This window comes from Schistocerca piceifrons, chromosome 1 (assembly GCF_021461385.2).
Source record: "Schistocerca piceifrons isolate TAMUIC-IGC-003096 chromosome 1, iqSchPice1.1, whole genome shotgun sequence".
In the NCBI taxonomy this organism is placed as follows: Eukaryota; Metazoa; Arthropoda; class Insecta; order Orthoptera; family Acrididae; genus Schistocerca; species Schistocerca piceifrons.
Window position 1 is genome coordinate 236,959,014 of NC_060138.1, and position 16,874 is coordinate 236,975,887.

The 16,874-nt window shown below is 38.2% G+C and overlaps 1 protein-coding gene across 1 annotated transcript in view; it reads left to right on the forward strand.

The window, feature by feature from the left end:
* LOC124805620 (WD repeat-containing protein 76-like) overlaps nt 1–16,874 on the forward strand; it is a 174,621-nt gene that overhangs the window by 146,172 nt on the left and 11,575 nt on the right. Inside the window, exon 11 of the mRNA XM_047266190.1 lies at nt 7,105–7,223. Coding sequence (XP_047122146.1) covers nt 7,105–7,223 — 119 coding nt within the window. The remainder of the gene's footprint in view (nt 1–7,104; nt 7,224–16,874) is intronic.

The following is a 16,874-nucleotide window of genomic DNA, read 5'->3' on the forward strand; positions in this document are numbered from 1 at the left end:
GCAATGAATGACAAATAGCTTCTCTTATCATTATAGGAAAGGTACTAAGTAATGCAGCTAAAACCATAACAAAAATTTTCATTTCTAAAACTTGTTGATCCAGAGCTCTTTTGATATATTTTTAAAGGGAGTGGAGAAAAGTTTCTAAGAAGCAGTGAGTGAGGAAACTGTTAAATAAAACTTGGGATCCTTTGTCAAGATATAGTTCAGTAAAGCCTGATAAGTCAAAGAATGCTTTCCTTCTCTAAACTTCCATTTTTTTAAAAAGTGTAAGAGTCTGGAGACACTTAAATTCTTTTTTTTTCTGTTCTATTGATTCCAGATCAAAGCATTACTATTTGGAGCGTGCACACACTATTTTGGGTGATGGTACTACCAGGATCGGTAGTAGCTAATATCTCATTTTTTATTTATTTTGTTTGTTGGTGTTGAGATTTTGTTCAAATTGGAATGTCAGAAGATGATTATTTTCAGATGGTGATGTTGTAAGAACTATTAGCAGTAGGTAATTAGTTTATACAGGGTTGGGCAAATAAAAGTGACCTGGAGAACAGTAACAGGGTACAAAGAAGTACAGCAGAGGAAGGGAAGTACAGTACCAACTTAGCAGAGGAAGGGAAGTACAGTACCAACTTAGCAGAGGAAGGGAAGTACAGTACCAACTTAGCAGAGGAAGGGAAGTACAGTACCAACTTAGCAGAGGAAGGGAAGTACAGTACCAACTTAGCAGAGGAAGGGAAGTACAGTACCAACTTAGCAGAGGAAGGGAAGTACAGTACCAACTTAGCAGAGGAAGGGAAGTACAGTACCAACTTAGCAGGGGAAGGGAAGTACAGTACCAACTTAGCAGGGGAAGGGAAGTACAGTACCAACTTAGCAGGGGAAGGGAAGTACAGTACCAACTTAGCAGGGGAAGGGAAGTACAGTACCAACTTAGCAGGGGAAGGGAAGTACAGTACCAACTTAGCAGGGGAAGGTAAGTACAGTACCAACTTAGCAGGGGAAGGGAAGTACAGTACCAACTTAGCAGGGGAAGGGAAGTACAGTACCAACTTAGCAGGGGAAGGGAAGTACAGTACCAACTTGACTAAAGCAGATGTTGAAAGTGACAACCATTAATTTCTTGCAACTTCTGGGCACCGGTGAGCAAGTTGCTGAAGCCGGACCACTGGAATTGCTGCAGTCTCATCTGAAAAGTTCTGCTTCAGTTATTGAGACTTGAAGACTCCCCATACAAAGTAATCGCACATTGACACATTAGGTGACCTAGTGGCCAGCTAAGGCTGCAACCAGGCTGTGAACAGCTCTGTCAGTTATGAAGATTGTGTAAATTTGCTCCAAGGTTTGGCCGACTGTATGGTCGGTTCATCCATCCTGTTGGAAGTAACTGTAGGTCTTTCCCTCCTCCGTTAATGCTGCCCCCAAGTGGCTTCAGAATGTTGTCAATGTAATGCATCGAAGTCAGCATCTCTTTAAAGAATGTGGGATGAGTAATGTGGCATGCAGACATTGCATGCCATATCCCTACTGTCTCATCATGCAATGGCGAGGCACTAAAAGCATCTGCTGGTTTTAATGCAGGAGCAACACACACTTGGTAGGGATGCATGCGCAGGTTCAGGTGGAGTATTCGCCCGCATGATGGGTGTGATATGCCAGTCTCTTGCAACAGTGTTGGGTTGATGTAGTAGGACTTCATGGAAAAGATTGTAACTTTATGGTTTTCTCTCCTGTGACAATCTCCACAAGTTAAAACTTGGTAAATTGCATTCTACATGTCCATAGATACTCTGCAAGCTACCATACATTGAATGGCAGAGGATCACAGTAGTGAAGAAATGTGAATAACAGATCATTATTTTCACTCTATTTGATGCCAGAATTACAACCTATTTATATAATTACAGTATTTTCACCAGACGAATATTTGTGGTGTGTTATTAAATTTGTTCCACTATTGATTTTAGCTTGCAGCTATTTTCATGTAGTTTGGAGTGCTAAGATCATGAGTTGGGAGTAGAACTGAGTAACCTATATGTCGGATAGTTAATCTGAACATATTTGCACCTATTGTTAACTGTAAGTCACAGCATCATCTGTAGACTGTTCTGTCTGAAACCAGATCTATGTGTTTTCTTCTAGTCCTGCGTATTTAGAATAACTGACATATTTTATTTTTTAAAATTTGGCCCACTTTTTTAAAGTACACTTGTTTTTTCACAATGGTGCTCAGGACAGACACAGGTATTCTCAAACTGTGCTAATCCATAGTGTGTTCCACAATGAACTTAAATTCGTTTGAGAATTTTGACCTTCTCTTTCTTCTAAAAGGTTTTCCTGTCTCATTTGGTAACACCTGAACTTTCCATCCTAAAATGTTGACAGAAAGCACTCAACAACTTTAAAGAAACAACTAATGACTTACTTCACTTACTTAAAACAAGGCTAGGAACACACTACGTGATGCTCACAAACTCTTGGCATGGTAGTTGTCGAGAGTATCTGTGTCATTTAAAATAGACTCACCTGTGTCGTAGCAACAGTTTTGTCAGCTTTGCCAACATACAAATCATAAACAAAACTAATGTGTGTTATCAGGTTATAAATACTGGGAAGTAGATGTCCTCTGCATATGGTCTTAATCATAGCATGAAGTTAATGCTGAAACAATATGGCTATGGTAATGTAACTGTGTAAGGCGTGGTACACAGTATTGAAAGAAAGTTTGCAGTGACAAGTAACAAATGAATGTTCCTCTGAAGTCACACCTTCTTGAGACTTTCATCGAAACAATTGTTACCGTCAGCCACCACACCAAATAGAGGTTTGCAGTGGCAGGGGAAAAAAGTTGAATTGTTCCAACTTTTACTGATTGCGATCTGCTGAGTAGAACATCCATTTGTCAAAGTTAAACACATGTTTCTAAACAATACTTGCAGTCCAAAGCAATGCCAGCGGCATTTTATGTCAATTACGCCAGTTTTTTTTTCCTCTCCTTAAACAATTGTTTCATGAAGCATAAATTGGGGAGAAATTATAAGTACATTTTTGTAAACCCTTGTTGCCAGTTTTGTAAAGGCCTTGTCACTACTGCTGTGAGGGCAAAATTGCCACTGTTGTTAAGGTAGGCGGAGCTTGTGAAACGGCTTTTGGTGCAGTACACCACTAAGACAATTTCTGTGTGCCACTATTACACAGCTATGCCCCAGGATCAACTAACAGGATAGATCAACTAACAGGATGGATTCCATCAAATTAATAACGAAGTCACACAAATGAGTTAAAAAGGTTTACTTATCTTTGTGGCTTGTTCAATAATGAAGTGCACAACACGGCATGTAATATAACAAAAAAGCCCCAAGTGCAAATAATCATAGGTAAACTTCACAGTATATAGCAAATGTGATTTACAACAGCTGTGTGTCCACTTCTAAGACTGCACTATACGAAGTTTCCTGTCTGTCAGCCCTGGATGCGGATCTATAACCAAGTACGAGAGAGCTGCTCTTCTCTCTTCTGAGAAGGCTTCTGTCCATTGTTGTCCTGTCAAAGGTGGATTGTACTTGGCTGAGGCAAAGTCAATATCTTCATTTTCAGCACTGCCCATGGTGCTGGTGGAACTCGTGCAAGTGGTGAGTCTCTAAGGCACTTGCACCAGCATGCATCTTTGTGCCTGTGGTGCTTTTGCCCTGACTGTGTCTTGTTCGGACAACACAGCATACATTAACACAAAAACAGGAGCGAATTTATATTGCAAACATTGGAAATTTGATGGGAGTGATAAAAAGTGTTACAGGCAGAAGGAAAACATTAATTATGGGGACGTAAAAGGGGCGTTATACTACACATCCAGTTCCCATTCATATTTAACATTTGCAAAGTTTGTTACAATGCTGAAGTATGGAAATGGAGATGCTGATCTTCATCATATCCCAGGTGCCGTTACATGTGTTAGTCAGTGCTTGAACAATGATTTGAAATGTTACCTGATAAAAGGGTGAGATATGTCAGGGTCCAACCTCCATCTTAGCTCCATTTGTAAGTGCCAGTAAAAGCCATTTGCCTAGTCTAGCTTGGTTCGTGGCTCTAAGCTCATCCTGTTGCTGCAGTGTCATTTCTGCCTTAGGTGCCATCAAAGTAGCATCATATGAAACAACTACTGCCAGATAAACACCAGTTATTTAACAGTGTTTATATGGCAGTATGTCACTTCATTCATGCTATTGGCAACATGGCTTTGCAGCTCTGTTGCTACCCTGCATGTGCTTGTGTGTTCACTGTATATGAGTATTGTATGTTGGTGAAGAGAATAGTGATCATCACCACCGTTATTGTCGTCCGCAGCTCGTGGTCTAGTGGCTAGTGTTGCTGCCTCTGAATCACAGGGTCCCAGGTTCGATTCCCGACTTGGTTGAGGATTTTCTCTGTCTGGGGACTGCGTGTTTGTGTTGCCCTTATTATTTCATCCTCATCATTCGTGACAGTGGCTACATTGAACTGTGCAAAAAATTCGGCGGCGTGGGTGGTATGACAGCGTTTTGTGAGCCTTGGCTTTTTGTAGAAGATTATTCCATTCTTTCCTGTTTAGTGCCAAACTTCTCCAATTATGAATTCCAACCTTCATGTCTTCTATGGTACCTTCCTCCTACCTTTGCTTTGGTCATCTGTATATAATAAAAAAAATTTCCAATACTTTATTTATTTTTAATTCCAAAACATAATGTACTTTGTGGATAGCCCTCGTATATAGGTTACATAATTCATAGTTAAATCTCCTCCTCCACACTCCAGTTTTCCTCCACCAGTCCAAGAATATGTCTGAAAATCTTTTTTCTGGATATGTCAAGTTGCTTTCCATGAAATTTCTGGAATGTCCATGTTTGAGCACTGTATTTTAGCATTGGCCTCACTAAAATTTTATACGTCATAACCTCCATGTTCCTGAAAACCATCTTAGATTTTGACGCTGTGGTAGCACTTGTTGGTGGACAGTATTATGTTTTTGTGAGTTAAGGTGACTCAACTAAGAGACACAGTCAAAGGGGTTCACATACGAGTTATATGAATTTCTTCACAACCTTAGATGTTGACAGAAGAGATGAAATCATGTCAGCATCACAGACTTCAACAGCAAATGCATGTGGTGTTTCACCAAGAAGCATACAATATTGGCAGAGGTATGATAATTGTGGTTAAAAAGTGAGGTTTAAATATCTGAGGAAAGATGTTAGTGGAAGAATAACTGTCAGTGATTTGGATAATTTCCAGAAAAATGATGTCCATTGTACCATGCTGGAATTTTACAACAGTGGTAAGTACCGTACAAGCAAAAAGTAACAGATGGTTTACATGACTAGATTGCTTTCACAGGCATCTGCAATTCGAATGGAAGAATTCTGAAATAATTGGAATGCAGGTACAGAGAATGCAGTGATAGAAGACATATTCTGATGGAGAAATCCGATATTATAGTAGTAGATAGGGCAACTTTCCTGAGCAAAAAGCACATCAGAAGAGAGTCATCGTACTATTGTTTATCTTCAGGAGACCTGGCCAAACCAAAATCACACCAGAAAGCACATCTAGCAGGATTCAAAGGGCAATGTCATTGTGAAAGGCAAGGAAACAAACTTGTGTCTTTGTTGCAGGATCATCTAAGCTAACACTTACACCCACCAAATCCAGTAATTTTCATGAAGAGATGAATAGGTGCCACATGCACCTTTAGAATCAATTTGAACTAGACAGATTAGCACCAGAAATGAAGCCAGATGTTGTATGGTGATCACTTATCACTGCCAGTACAAAATGATGGGCTCTAGTGGAAGAAAAGGTTGCATGCTGAAATTGTCTTTTCAGAATGAAAATGGAAAAAATGTGCAGAAATTGAGTCTTTAGAACTGGACAGTTCAATAGCAATAAAATAAATTTAAAATGCTATATTTCTTGTTCCTTGCCTCCCCAAAGCTGTAAATACTGTTCTCCCTCTTAAATCCATTTCCTGTCATTCCTCTCTACCCCCAAAAATTTACCTGTACGAGCCTGCATAGCCATGGGTACACAATGACTGTGCTGAAAGGTGCTCAGTGTTATATGTGGGAAGCAGAAGATCCATGTTTTTAGCTTTGTACGGAGGTTTGAAGTAATGTGAATATAGGAAATGCTTGAAATGTTCACATAATCAAAACAGAAATAGATGTATAATTTATCACATGAGCAGTAATATATTTGGTGGTACTACACATTTTATCTCACATGAGAACGTACTAATTGGGAGGGGCAGCTGTTTCTCTACAGTATTTTCTAAATATTTTCCTGATTTATGGTTTTTACACCCATAATAAATTTTGAAATAATTCATTGTCCAGTTCTGGCTATAAAATCTTTATTGCGGTGTGCTATCTTCAGATTTTGGTTATTATATTACTTTTGAGCGGGTGCCTCATATTGCATTGTGCGTACATGTTGCAGATGACATAGTTTGCTGGGCTGGGCTCAGCTGGGCATGGCTTGGCATGTGCAGGCCAGGCTCTTATAACAATGGGGTTAACTGTAAGGCCACCAGTGATCGAAGAAAATGTCAAGAGGAGTACCTTCTACATTTTTACCTCCAGGTGGCACTTCTGTTGCTCCCTGCTGTAGATGTTTTACTTTCCTGGGAGGCAGTGAGATGCAGTGTCAAATACAATGCAGACTGAATATCATTTCCATTAAACATTATTGCACTGACAGCTCCCTCATCGCACTTTTATTGCACAAAATATCAGTTCATGTTAGTGCTATATTTTGTGACATACAAAGGACTTCAGTGTATCTTCTTCTTGGAGTACATTTTCTTACCATTTATGCAAAAGATCTGACAGCACCATGCTACTGTACTATTTAAGAACTTGCAGCTTACAGTATGACCTTTCCATGCTGATAAATATCACTTGATTCGACTGACTAGTATTAGTCATCCATAGCTTTTCTTATTGTATTGCCTTGGCCCTTCAGTTATTCGATTAACGGAAATTGATTGTTACTGGGGTTATTGTCAGAGAACTTTTAGAGATTTAAAAGTCATTACATATTGGATAAATCAGTGTTTATATTCTGTTTCAGTTGTAATGAATATTGCTCACAACAATCACGTTGGAAGATGGCTCACAACATTCAAAGCAAAATGGCATCCTCTGCGTGAAGACGCATTTGTTATCGGCAGCATGATGCATCCAAGACGAGTAAGTAAATATCATAAAATTTGCTGCATTTTGTAGGTTGCCTCAGCAAACGAGAAATCGCTAAGAAAGAGCTTCGTATAGTAGTTGCTTACTACTTTTCGTGTGTTCCCATTTGTGGTACGCCTACACCTATATCTACTGAATACTCTGCAACTGACAATGAGCGGCGCATAGTAAACATGAACACTTAAATCTTTCTGTATGAGCTCTGATTTATCTTGTTTTATTATAATTATCATTTCCTCTTATATAGATGGATGTCAACAAGACATTTTCACATTTGGAGGAGAACGTTGGAGATTTCATGAAAAGATCCTGCCACATTGAAAGATGCTTTTCTTTTAATGATTGCCATCATAACACAGTTGTTACATCCGTAGTGCCGGGAAAAAGTAGAGTTTTACGAAAAATGCAAATTCTGCCTCAGAATATGAAAATGCAAAATTAAACTAAGAACACTATTTTGTAGTGAATTGTATCCAGAGGAACTGTTTTATCATAGATAGTTTGAAGTAGCTTTATTTTCTGTTTATTGGTAGTGAAAATATAACAACTTTATGTGTACTGGTATTGTACATCATGTGGTGAAGCCCAATTTGAAAAGATACCACATGTTGCAACCTGTTTGCGAAATAGAAAGTGCACAAAAACAATAACTTACCAATGCACTTGATGCTTTGCTACCATTCTGTGAAAGGTCTGTTTAAGGTACACACCAAATAATGCATCATAGTACTCAGCCGTAAGGCTTAGCATGTAGCATTTAATAAAAAAAGAGTATGTATGTATGTTAGCTAAAGTTCGAAAGTTGGCATAATGAGGACACTTTCAACATGGGAAAGTAAGGTGGTGGTTGTTTTGAAGCATTGTTGCGTCAAATACCGCTTGAGGCCAGGCCCGAATTACCTTGTTAACAATACTCTGCCAAGCCAACTCAACAAGAAGTTGCAGGGTAGCTGTTAATGAATGCTTTGTGTTGTGCATTGGTTGTGGTTTTCTTTTTGTGTTTGGAAATGAAGTGACTAACCTAACTTTGATTATGACCCTTAAAACACCAGAAGAGATTGCTGATCCCTGTGATGTCAGGTCTGCCGTTGCAGGACATTGGTTTAGGCTGCTGCCCTGTGTGAGGAAGCCAGGGCTTGTTTCCTCGCACTGGTCATTTCCTCTCTGATGGTCAAAATACAAACTTGTTTGTGGTCTTGGTAGGCTGCCACTATATAGTGTCCACATTCAGTACTACAGTGATCGGAAAATTATTCACATAACGTTTTAGAAGTAACTTTTGGTTCATCTTGTATGCTAAGTGCCTTGTCAGTTCTATGTATATCATCGTCAAGCGTGGATTGCAAGGCTATGAAAGTCCACGAAAGGTAGAAATTAATATTCTCCACGTTTTGTGATCATCGAATTGGGTGGGAAAAGATAAATAATGTGAAGAAAGGACTTAAATCAGACACACATTCAGTTCGTTGGTGGGAAAATCCCCTGCTACTTTACAACAGAACAGTTATGTGCTGAAAGATGAAATACAGCCAAAAGAAGAAAACGAATGCCTTTTCGCTGATTAAGCTGTTGAAGATTTAACAAAAGCAAACACCTCTATCAAAAAGTTCCCAATCAGCACTCATTTAATAGTCACTTTCAAATAACTGAGGCTTTGTCTGTCTTCATTCATATAGCGTGACAAAATTTTACATTTACGAGTCTAATCATTTACAGAAAAAAAAGTTAATTTTGACAAACATTGTTGCAGATTTTGATAAAAATAGAAGGTACATTTTTCGATACCTATATACCCATGACACTCTCCTCAATTTCACGATAATACAAAAGTGAGCTGAGCTTTGAATTCTTTGAAGTCTACCGTCAGTCCTATCTGGTAAGGATCCCGTGCCACACAGCTGTACTGAAGCAGATGATGAAACAATGCAGTATAGGCAGTCTCTTTAGTAGATAAGTTGCATCTCCTAAGTGTTCTGTCTATAAAACAGTCCTGGTTTTTGTTTTCTGCACAACATTATGTACGTGATCGTTCAAATTTGTTATTTGTAATTGTAATTAATAGTCACTTAATTGGATTAACAACCTTTAGATTTGAGTGATTCATTGTGTAATCAAAGTTTAACAGAATCCTTCCGGCACTCGTGTGAATGACTTCACACTTTTCGTTATTCAGGGTCAGTTGCCACTTTTAGCACCATACTGATATCTTGTCTAAATCATTTTGCTGTTGGTTTTGATCTTCTGATGGCATTACTAGATGTAAATGACAGCATAATGTGCAAACAATCTAATATAGCTGCTCACATTGTCTCCTAAATCATTTATATAGATTAGAAGCAGCAGATGGCCTATAACACTTCCTTAGGCATCTCCAGACACCATCTCTGTTGTACTCGATAACTTTGTGTCATTTGGTACGAATTGTGGCCTTTCTGACAGAAAGTCATGAATTCAATCGTGCAGCTGAGACGGTACTTCATAGTCAAGCAGTTTGATTAGAAGCTGCTTGTGAAGAACAGTATCAAAAGCCTTTCAGAAACATAGAAATACTGAATCAATTTGTGATCTCCTGTCGATAGCACTCATTACTTGTGAGAATTTTCTACATCCAAAATCCTGCTACAAATTGACATCAATGGTATGGGTCTGAAATTTATTGGTTTATTGCTACTTCCTTTCTTCAGTATTGGTGTGACTGTGCAATTGTCCAGTCTGTAAGTATGGGTACTTCGTTGAGTGAGCTATTGTACATGATTACTTAGTAAGGAGCTATTTTATCTGCATACTGTGAAAGGAATGTAATTGATGTACAATCTGGACCAGAGGTTGCCTTTATTAAGTGACTGAAGCTGCTTTGCTACATAAAGGATACCTACTTCTAAGTTACTCATGTTGGCGGCAGTTGTTGATTACAATTCTTCAAGATTTACTTTATCTTCTTCAGGAAACTAATTGTGAAAACCATATTTAGTAACTGTGCTTTAGTGGCACTGTCATTAATAACGTTGTATTGTTGCTGGTGTACTTAACATGTGACCAGAAAGTTCACACTAAATTTTAAGCTGCTGTAAAACTTAGCTATTATTGAGGATTTTGCATTCTTTTAAATTTGGCATGCTTTTTTTTCTCTCTTCTGCCAAAGTGTGCTAACATGTTTCGTGTACCAAGGGGGTCATTACAGTGTCTCATTAATTTATTTGTTACAAATCTCTTCAGTGCTGTCAATAATGTTTCTTTGAATTTAAGCCATGTTCCTCTACGCTTACATAAATGAGAAGGAATAGATGTTGTTTCCTAGGAAGGCATGAAGCAGACTTTATATCTGCTTTTCGAAATAGATGTATTTTGTGTTTATTTTTGGTGAATTTGAATGTTACATTATTCAGTCTCTCTACTGTGACCTCTGGATAATTAATCCCTGTATCCATCATATTGCTCCCTATTTGCTCTGGATTATTTGTTACTGAGAGGTATATCTATGTTTTCACAATCATTTATAATTTGAATGGGCTGCTGAACTAATTGTTCAAAATAATTGTCAGAGAAAGCATTTAGTAAGATTTTAGGTGATGTTTTATGACTACTGATGACTCTAAACATTTATTTTCACAAACATATCGATGGTAGATTGAAGTTGCCAGCAAGTATAGTTGTATGATTCAGGTAGTGAAACAAGAGTCAAATTTTATATGAACTGTTCAACAACCATATTATAAGAGTTGGGAGGTTAGTTAAAGACACCAATTCTTAATTTGTTCTGGTTGACAAGTGTAACCTGCACCCGTACTAAATCACAGGAACTATCTGCTTCAGTTTTGCTACAATATAGACTACTTCTAACAGCAACAAACACGTCATCCCCAGCTGTCTTTAACCTATCCATTCTGAACACCATTATGTTCTTAGCAACAATGTTGACTGAATTTCTCTAGCTTCAGCTGTCTTTCAGTACCTATAACTATTTGTGTTGGATCTCTGGTTCTTTCTTCTTGCAGGTACAGTAATTTACTGTTATAATACATGTGGTTTGTAAGTCAACCTTGTCCTGTGTTTGACGTACACCTTTTGAGACCAAAACCCTTTCTGTTCTTCCTATATGCCCTTCAGCCTGCCATCCAACATCCTACCACCCTATGGCACACAATTGCAGAACTGTCAGCTTATTCAGACCATCTACTTGACTCTGTACCAAAGGTCCACAGTCAATCCTGGCATCGAGGCTACAGATAAGAACTCTGCGTTCATATTGCAAGCAACACGGGCAGTCTTTACCAGTTCACCAGAAACCAAAGAGAATCTCTTCCGATCCAAAGTAGCAAACATCATTAGTACCAACATCAGCCACCACCTGCAGTTAACCACACCCTGTACTCTTCATGGCATCTGGCAAGACCTGGCCACATCTGGGATATTCCCTCCCTCCCACCCTCCCTGGCACGTACATAGAGGGTGCACTGGACTTCTCCCCTCCTTGGCAGCTATGTCCCTGAGGAGCCTCATTACACACCTAACATTGGAGCTCCAACCACCAGTTATCTCACCCTCTGTCTCTGCCTGGATCTTGGAGGCTGAGATGCTTTCTCCAAAAGAGGACACAACTGCATAGTTTCCGGATATTGATCAACCAGAGATAGCACTTCAAACCTGTGAGGCATTTCAGTCCCCACCTCCCCCAGAAAGTCATTTTGCTGTCTGTTACACTTTGTGATGAGACTTCTCATGTGACCAAGGGTAAGAGGTCAACCTCAGTGCAGGAAGTAGCCAGGGCAGCCACATTAGTTGACCAGTTGGACAACATGTGGGGCGTGCAGGGCAGCCCTCGAGTTCCCCCTACCCGCTGCTTCCCTGTGATGTCTATTGGCAACAGCCTCAAGCTGTGTGACTGCAGTTAGCACCACTTGGAGCTGTGAGTGAATAATCACCAACTCCACCTGCACCCGAATGCAGCTATCACAGTTCCTAACAGTATTAAAGACTGCAGAATTGTACACTACACAGTCGTTAAGATGCTAAACTGTGTCTAGTATGGACATACACACACAAGAAATTTAAGAATCAAATGACTATGCCCAGAGCTAACTGAACTGTTTTGAGCTCATAAATTATATCCTTTGAAAACATAGAGAGAGAGAGAGAGAGAGAGAGAGAGAGAGAGAGAGAGAGAGACAACAACAAATTTTTCTGTAGGTGTTTTGATGAATGCTCAAAGTGGGTAATGCAAAACAGAGCAGTCATCAACTCAAAGATTTGTGTTCTCACTTGTGCCATGAAAATTGTGGATTTTTATGAAGGTAAAAGCTGTTGTAATTACATGTTCAGTGTGTGATTTTGTTTGTATAGGGAGTGATACTACTCGGTTCCAGCCTTTATCCAAAAATTGTGTATCTAACTGGCGGTATTTACCGTAATCAAGAAACCCATAATTGGAGTTCTGACACTCATCCATATTTCTGAATTTGTTTTGAGAAATCATGTGAGAGGTTCAAAGACTAATCTATTACATGCATGCAAGATTTTTTCTGTAAAGTATTCTGTAGTAGTAGTAGTAGTAGTAGTAGTAGTAGTAGTAGTAGTGTGTCCAGCCACAGGCAGAATATCTGCACAGGTCTAGAACTGGTTTACAGCGGTCAGCTTAATCATTATTCTTCCTATTGCTTATATGAAATAATTTAAAAGGATTGACACTAAATGAAATTCTGTGTGATAAAACTTCTTGATACTCAAATAGATAGCAAAGTGAAAAGAATTTCTTTGTGTTCTATGTATATTACTAAGTGATTATCCACAAACCTAGTACTATTGCCGGTTGTCTAATAGCTTCCAGGAGCAATTGATATTTTATTTTTTCATATTTTGCATAGTTATTGACCACATTAAAATGATCTCGTAATTTACTTGTTAAGAGGTATACTTGTATGTTAAAAGTTTAACCGTTTAAAGTCCTAAGTTGGAAAATGAAAACCTCACTTACATCTGTTTCAGTACTAATTCAGTGTTCGGCCACTAAGAGAATCCAGATATTGCCTTTGCTGTCTGCAGCTTTGGCTACTTGACAACAAAACACATCCTTTCATCTTCTGTCTTTTATTGTTGTTTGGGTAGTGACCGTAGTGATACTGAATTTGACATTGACTTTAGTGGCTCAGAAACTGCAGAATATTTTAATGTTACTTTTTTGTTGGAGACTAAAAGTGAAGAAAGTTTGTTAGACAATGGTTTAACAAATGCTCTCCAGTGGTAGGAGATAAATATGTCAACTGTGATAATAATAATAATAATAATAATAATAATAATAAAGATTTTATTGTCTTTAGGCCATTACAGCAATTGACAACGTCAAATGAAGCTACAATTTATAATATAGTGTGATAAGGTATTGACTGCTGAAATATTTTAGCTTATATTACAATAAATGTACAGTGGGTCATCTGTTGGATTACTGCATTTTACAGTTGAAGAATTCATTGATATCATAGAACGGGTGGGCAATAAACCATTCATGCAGTCTTTCTTTGAATGTATGTTCAGGAAGATCCTGTATGGCATGTGGCAGCTTATTAAATAGCTTGTGTCCTGTGACTTCATAGCTATTTATTGATTTTGATAGTCTGTGGCAAGGCGTGTATATGTGTTTGATGCTTCTTGTGTTGTAACAATGTACATTTTCTCTACGTTTCACATCTTGTAGGTTCTTCTTCGTAAAGATTAAGACATTGTATATATAGAGGTTTATTACAGTCATAATTTTTTGTTTAGTAAATAAGGGTTTGCAGTGAGCCTTATGTGAATAATTTGTAATTATCCTAATGGCTTTCTTCTGCAATAATAGGATGTCATGTGTATGACTACAGTTACCCCACAAGATAATGCCATAGGATATTATACTCTGGAAAAATGCAAAATAAGATGATCTGATGTATGTTTCAGGTACACAATTTCTGAGTTGTCTTAATAAATAAATTACTCTAGATAGTTTACTACTAATATAGTTTACATGTTGGCCCCAGGATAACTTTTCGTCTAAATAAACTCCAAGGAATTTAACAGAACTAGGGTCATCAGATAGTGGCTTGTCTCTTAGGGTGAAGATTATCTGCTGAGTTTTATTTTCATTTAGCAGGAAACTATTTGCTCTGAACCAATATGCTGCATGAGTGAGTGTATTTTCAGCACAGGTTTTAAGATCATTAAGACTGTTACTGCTATGGAGAAAAGTCGTATCACCTGCATACAATACAGTGGTGGATCTAATAAACGAGGGGAGGTCATTGATCATTATCAGAAACAGGAAGGGCCCCAGTACAAATCCCTGAGGCACACCTACTTTAACATTTTCTATGTTTGACATTTCCTTACCAACACAAACTACCTGTTTACGGTTGTTGAGATAAGCTTTTAATAGTCTGAGACTGTTTTCTTTGATGCCGTAGAATTCTAGTTTCTCTAGTAGTGGCATGTGCTCAACACAGTCGAAGGCCTTGCTTAGGTCACAGAATGAGACCTGAGCAAAGCCTTTGTTCTCAAAAACTTTGAGGATGTAACTGACTACCGTGTTGATTGCATCAATGGTCGACAGATTCTTCCTAAACCCGTATTGTGTAGCATTAATTATTCCTAGATTCTCAAAGTGGGATGATAATTGTTGGTACATGATGCATTCTATTACCTTGGAGAATGTGGGTACTATTGAAATAGGCCTGTAGCTAGATGGAAAGTCTTTATCTCCCTTTTTGTATACTGGGACAATCCTAGACAGTTTTAACTCATCAGGAAAATATCCCTCAAATAAGCACTTGTTTATGCAATGGGTTAAGGGGTAGAGAATGCAGTCACACACTTTTTTTAGCAGGTTGGATGATATGCCATATATATCTAAGCTATCAGATGATTTCAGTTGTTTTATGACCCCTTGTACATATCTAGGCGATACTTCGGAGAAGGTTACCATGCTTGTATTTAGTGACTGTCTACCCCAATTTTGGGAGAGTAACTCTGATGGACTAATGTCTGGTTTGATAATTGTGTCTCCTATTTCTCTCACTGAATTAATAAAAAACTCATTGAGTGTTTGTGGTGGGATATTAATTTTGTCTTTTTTAGTATCTCTGGCAGCACTGTTAATTACTTTCCAAGCAGTTTTGCATTTATTGGTGGAATTATGTATGCTGTTGGCATTGTAGGTTTTTTTGGCTTGCAGGATGGCTTTTTTGTATTCATTCCTGCATTCCACATAGGCTGATTTGGCACAGTCAGACTTCATACTATTGTATATGTTGTACAGTAACAAAACTTGTTTCTTTAGGTCTGTCAGCTGTTTAGTGTACCATATATTTTGTCTGTTTTGAGATCTGGATTTGTGGCTGCTGTCCATTACTTTGATTTTCTTTATGGGAATACTATGGTTAAATAGGGTCAAGAATGCATTAAAAAATCTATCAAATATTATTTTGGCTGGCAGATCATTACTTGATGTGTAATGTCCATCGACACTACAATGGCCAAACCAGTCTCTGTCAGCAAGGGAATTACGAAATGTTTTAATTTTATCCTCAGTTATGGGTCTGGTAATCACAACTGTTGGGACAGGTCTGTTTGCATTGCTCCTATTGAGGGGAATTTTACTTGCATAATTTAGAGATACGGAGTCATGGTCAGAGAATGGGAACACTACAACTTCGCATGTGTTTTCAGTGGTCTTGAAGTTTACAAAGATGTTATCTAAACATGCTTTGTTTCTTGTGGGCCTGTTATTAACATGATGTAAATTGTATTGTCTTAGCAAGTTTTCCAGATCTGCAACACTACCCTTACATTTAGTAACATCAAAATCAGCATTCAAATCACCTCCTATTGCAATATCATATGTTGCCATTTAATATTACTTAATTCACTCAATAGCATGTCCATTTTTTCTAAAAATATGTTAATGCTTCCCTTTGGTGATCTGTACATGGATACTACTATTAGCTTATGACTATTAATGATTATACCCGTAACTTCAAAGTGCTGTTCATCACACAAGGAATTTAGGTCTAGTTTGGTTATTGTACAATTGAGTGACTGGTTGCTGCTCAAAAATTTCCGTCCACAGGAAACCCTGCTGTACATGAAGTGAACAGCTTTGTCAACAATGTCGTGTGATGTGGAACAGGTCATTGATAACAACTTCATAAACATCGTTGTCACAAAGTATAAAGTGCAACAGGTTTCCCATTGGAAAGACTACCAGCAATGAAATGAGTTTATCGGTGGTGTACTGCCTCAAAGCATTGTGATGAGGCCAAAAAATGCCTTAGTTTTTTTGGATAATTTGGTGTACAATCCTGTGAACCACCCACAGGTGAAGCTAAGTAAAATTATCCTATACTTCACCATCTTGATAACAATTTCAAAAGCTTGTGCATGCCAGACAGAGGTGTAATAATGACTTCTATAGGTAGAGTACCGACCACTGAAAAGGGCAAGGTTTGGCATCAAGATGTTTACATTATGAGAATACTAAACTGGGTATGTGTGGTGTCATTTAAATACACAGGAAAAGGAAGGAAATTGGACAAAATCTGTGATGAATGCTACAGTCAACTCGTACTGTAATGACACTGATAAAACCACTTCCGAATAAAGGCTATAACATTACCATTGATA